Source organism: Mirounga angustirostris, unplaced genomic scaffold, assembly GCF_029215605.1.
Source record: "Mirounga angustirostris isolate CCGP_5_RB_7025 unplaced genomic scaffold, mMirAng1.0.hap1 SCAF_3, whole genome shotgun sequence".
Classification (NCBI taxonomy): Eukaryota; Metazoa; Chordata; class Mammalia; order Carnivora; family Phocidae; genus Mirounga; species Mirounga angustirostris.
The window spans coordinates 61,314,628-61,320,092 of NW_026991711.1; the positions used below are offsets into that span (position 1 = coordinate 61,314,628).

Consider the following 5,465-nt stretch of genomic DNA (forward strand, 5'->3'; position numbering starts at 1 on the left):
TTTTGGAAACATTTAAGGTAATGATGGAAATTGGAATAATTGGAAATTATTATTATTTTTTAAAGATTTTATTTACTTATTTGAGAGAGAGAGTGTGCGTTAGAGAGAGCAAGAGCATGGAGAGGGGCAGAGGGAGAGGGAGAAGCAGACTCCCTGCTGAGCAGGGAGCCCGACATAGGGCTCGATCCCAGGACCCTGAGATCATGACCTGAGCTGAAGGCAGACGCTTAACTGACTGAGCCACCCAGGTGTCCCAGAAATTGGATATTATTAAGGTATCATTAAGGTATAATATTTTTTTGAATATTAAATCGTTTATTGATTACACATGATAATGGATGATACACAAGCTTTAATCCCATCTATAATTTTATCTGATACCATAATTCAATTTAGATATATTGCATAGGATGTGCCAACAATCATATTAATAACCAAATAAACTCCAGGACTTTGCTTGGGTGACCCTTTTAATGGTGAACTCCAGGTCACAACACATTAACTGTCAGTTCAACTACACCAAGGTTTGTGGAGACAATGGCATCTGTGCCCAAGCAGGTTGCAAATCAATTTCGAATGGAATCTGGCATCACCCTGAAGGAATTCTAACTTCACACAGTTGGAGTAGTATACCAAGATGGCTTCAGAGTAGACTAACTTTACACAGCACATTTAAAAAAAGACACATTTATTCAGCATCATGATCAGACTATCACATTTAGCAATCAACAGCATGGGTGCAAAAAAAAAAAAATCTACATTAAAACCCTTTGTTGGAATGCTTTACACTTTCCACAGAACAGAAACTAAAATAACCTGTTATACAATTAGTCACAAATACAGTCCTCGAGTTTTTTGCCCATACACATGAGTATTGTCTAAAACATGTCTTCTTTGTAGCAGCTAGGCCCTGCCACCACTGTGCTTGGCTGAGTTCACAAATCTGTTGTAACCTGTAGCTTCCCTGTCACTTCTCTGGCTCTCCTCTCCTGCTAAGCTTTGTTTCCTGGCAGTAATTAAAACCTTCTGCCACTGCCCTAGCTACTGCTGCTGCTGGAACCACCATAACCACCTTGGTTTCGTGGTTTGGCAAAGTATTGGCCTCCACCACCATAGGGGCCAGAGCTTCTGCCTCCAAAATTTCCTCCTTTCATGGGTCCAAAATTTGAGGATTGATTGTTGTAATTGCCAAAATCATTATAGCTTCCGCCACCTCCAAAGTTGCTTCCATCATTACCAAATCCATTATAGCCATCCCCACTGCCACCATATCCACCACCACCTCGACTGCCACCAAAGCCACCTCGACCACTGAAGTTCCCTCCACGACCAAAGTTGTCATTCCCACCAAAACCACCTCCACGACCACCACCAAAGTTTCCAGAACCACTTCGACCTCTTTGGCTGGATGAAGCACTAGCCATCTCTTGCTTAGATAGGGCTTTCCTTACTTCACAGTTGGGGCCATTCACAGTATGGTATTTTTGAATGACAGTCTTGTCTACAGAGTCATGGTCATCAAATGTTACAAAAGCAAAACCTCTCTTTTTGCCACTGCCTCGATCAGTCATGATCTCGATCACTTCAATTTTCCCATACTGTTCAAAATAATCTCTTAGATGATGTTCTTCAGTGTCTTCTTTAATGCCACCAACAAAAATCTTTTTCACAGTTAAGTGGGCACCAGGTCTTTGAGAATCTTCTCTTGAGACAGCCCTCTTTGGTTCCACAACTCTCCCATCCACCTTGTGTGGCCTTGCGTTCATGGCTGCATCCACCTCCTCCACAGTGGCATACGTGACAAAGCCAAAGCCTCTGGAGCGCTTGGTGTTTGGATCTCTCATTACCACACAGTCCGTAAGCATTCCCCATTGCTCAAAATGGCTCCTCAGACTCTCATCGGTTGTTTCAAAGCTCAAACCTCCGATGAAGAGCTTCCGCAGCTGTTCAGGCTCTTTGGGAGACTCTGACTTAGACATGACGGCGGTGGGAGGGGAGACTTTAACGATGCTTACTCAGCGGCGTCCACGGGCAGAAAAAAGGTATAATATTTTTATTTTTTTAAAGGTTTATTTATTTATTTTAGAGAGAGAGAGTGAGAGAGCACAAGCAGGGGAGGGGCGGAGGGAGAGGGAAAACCAGACTCCCTGCTGAGTGTGCATCCTGACTTGGGACTCAATCCTGGGACCCTGAGAACATGACCAGAGCTGAAGTCAGACGCTTAACCAACTGAGCCACCCAGATGCCCTAAATACATGAAAACTCTATAGAGGACAGTTTAAATAATATTTTTATTTTGGTGCTCGGAGGGATAAATCCTTCAGATATGTGGATTAATCCAGCCAGGGATTAAAGCCACCCCCTGGTAGAACCAGGACTGGTGGCAAAGGAGCCACCTTTGAATAGAGGACTACTATGAATGGAGTGTGTGGAGCTCTAAGCAACTGAAAAGGGGTCATGTAATCCCAACAAGCACTGACTTAACACCATTACCACCAACATGTAATTTCATTACCGCTGAGTAATTCTGAAAGCATGTGCTTTCCTTGGGGCAAATGGTTGTGAGCCCTCCATCGGGTAAGGCCCATGGAAAGGTCTTGCTAGTTTTCATTCTAAATGGGCTTCTGGTGAGTTTTCTGGGTGATTTCTACTCCACAGAGATTTGATTGCAAAAATTTTCCAGGAAACTTTACAAAACAAACTCAACTTCCTATAACACTTAGAAAAGGTACCACATGGGCAAAGTATTAAAAAACACTTGTTTGGAGCATTTCGCTGGCTCAGGCAGCGGAGCATGCAACTCTTGGTCTCGGGGTTGTAATTTTGAGGCCCATGTTGGGTGTAGAGATTACTTAAAATAAAATCTTTAAAAGGAATAAACAAACAAACAAAAACACTTTTTTGTTGCATTGAAGGAGAACCTTGATGAGTGGAACTTTGAAATGAGAGAAAAAGGGGGGTAAATAAAGAGGATGAAAATTTCTGATGGGTAGCAACTAAAGAAAACCTGGCTGAACGTGGAAATAATCATGAAAAGGGGATCTCTCTAGTTTGAGGCATTGTATCCTTGAGCTCAGACTCATGCTTGAATTAGATGCCCTGTATCTGCAGGGATGAAGGGCCCACAGGAGAATTAGAACAGGGAGGCGGACACTGTTGGAAAAAGAGAGCATGGAATGTCCGTAGTGGTCAAGAGAAATGCGTCTGTGGGTGTGTGGGAGGGTGTCAAGGGAAATGAACTCTGCCAAGCTGCTTTATTTTTTAACTGCCAAAGCATTCCTGGGACATTCTCCCTAGATGCTAGGATTAGAGAGGTGGTGAGTTTCAACAATAGGCTTATCCATTACAAGTACAAGAATTTTTTTTCAGATGTATTTTTAATTCTAAAAAGACAATGATGACATTAAGGAAACTTTGAAACAAAATGGCTCCTCATAATTCCACTTCTCTTTAACTGGGGAAAACAAAAACAAAAACAAAAAACAACCTCTTTATGTTTTATGTGTTCTTCTAGACTAAAATCTCTTTCTTAGTAATTCTTTTAGGCCAGTAAGTTTCCTCTTGGCATATCTATTGAAGCAGCTTCTGACCCCTAACAAGCTAGGAACAATTCTCAAGGGCTGTATTATTCTGCCTTAAATTGGAAACTTGAACTGCAGAGATAGATGACCTGCAATTATCATTTCATGGCTGTTATCAAGATTCTTCCTTTAACAACTACTGGTCAATGGTCATTTGGTCTGCAGAAGGAAAGGAAGGCAACCTTGGGGGTAAGAAGCATAAGAAAGCAACTTTATAGTTCTCTAGAATGGACTTGGGGATCATCCATCTTTATTTCCTGTTTAGTAAGGAAAATGGGGCCCAGGATAGTTCTCTAGAATGGACTTGAGGATTATCCATCTTTATTTCCTGTTTAGTAAGGAAAATGGGGCCCAGGAAGGTCATAGAACTAATAAAGGCTAGAGTGGACTTTGGACTAAGCTCTTAAAAAATAAAACTTCTAATTTGAAATAACTTCAGATTTATAGAAAAATTTAAAAATAGTACATAGAGTTCAAGCATACCCTTCATCCAGCTTCCCTTGATGTTAACAATTATACAACCGTAGTTCAATTATCGAAACCAGAAAATTAGCATTGTTACAGTACTATTAATTAAACTACAAACCTTATTTGAATTTCATCTGTTTTCCCACTAGTGTCTTCCTTTAAAAAAATATTTTATTCAAATTCAATTTAGTTAACATATAATGTATTATTAGTTTCAGGTGTAGAATTTAGTGAATTATCAGTTGCATATAACACCCAGTGCTCATTACATCAAGTGGCCTCCTTAATGCCCATTACCCAGTTACCCCATCCCTCCACCCACCTCTCCTCCAGCAACCCTCAGTTTGTTTTCTAGAGTTAGGAGTCTCTTATGGTTTGCTTCCCTCTCTGTTTTTACTTTATTGTATTTTTCCTTCCCTTCCCCTATGTTCATCTGTTTTGTTTCTTAAATTCCACATATGAGTGAAATCATATGATATTTGTCTTTCTCTGGATGACTTAATTTCAGTTAGCATAATACCTTCTAGTTCCATCCATGTCATTGCAAATGACAAGATTTCATTCTTTTTGGTGGCTGAGTAATATTCCACTATATATATATACCACATCTTCTTTATCCATTCATCTGTTGATGGACCATGTGGGCTCTTTCCATATTTTGGCTATTGCGGACGTTGCTGCTATAAACATTGGGGTGCATGTGCCCCTTTGAATCACTATTTTTGTATCCTTTGGATAAATACCTAATAGTGCAATTGCTGGGCTGTAGGGTAGCTCTATTTTTAACTTTTTGAGGAACTCCATTCTGTTTTCCAGAGTGGCTGCACCAGCTTCCATTCCCACCAACAGTGTAGGAGGGTTCTCCTTTCTCCACATCCTCGCCGTCTGTCATTTCCTGACTTGTTAATTTTAGCCATTCTGACTGGTGTGAGATGGTATCTCATTGTGGTTTTGATTTGTGTTTCCCTGATGCTGAGTGATGTTGAGCATATTTTCATGTGTCCATTAGCCATCTGCATGGCTTCTGCTAGTGTCTTTTTGTCTGTCATTCTGGGATCTAATCCTGAATCTCACACTGCATTTAATTGTTATGGCTCTTTAGTTTCTTCCAATCTGGGAGAGTTTCTTGGACTTTGTCTTCCATGACCTTGACCTTTTTGGAGAATACTGGTCAAGTATTTTGTAGAATGTCCCTCATTTGGGGTTTTTCTGATGTTTTCCCACAATTAGACCGAGGTTATATATTTTTGGTGACAATACCACAGAGGTGAAGTGGTGTCCTTCTCGTGTATCTTTTCAGAAAGCACACGATGTTGCTATGTTTTATTACTGGTGATGTTAATCTTGGTCACTTGGTTGAGATGGTGTCTCCAATGTCAATTTTCTTCACTGTCAGCTTACTATTTTTCCATTTAT

General features: G+C 40.6%; 1 protein-coding gene across 1 annotated transcript; it reads right to left on the reverse strand.

The window, feature by feature from the left end:
* Nucleotides 1–294: 294 nt before the first annotated feature.
* HNRNPA1L2 (heterogeneous nuclear ribonucleoprotein A1 like 2) lies at nt 295–2,034 on the reverse strand. The gene has a single exon (XM_064586151.1). The coding sequence runs from the start codon at nt 1,977–1,979 to the stop codon at nt 1,038–1,040; it is 942 nt and encodes a 313-aa protein (XP_064442221.1). The 5' UTR covers nt 1,980–2,034; the 3' UTR covers nt 295–1,037.
* Nucleotides 2,035–5,465: the final 3,431 nt, after the last annotated feature.

What these genes read in the sequence shown, in the direction of transcription:
- HNRNPA1L2 (XM_064586151.1), bottom strand. Translation starts at nt 1,979, where the DNA reads ATGTCTAAGTCAGAGTCTCCCAAAGAGCCTGAACAGCTGCGGAAGCTC.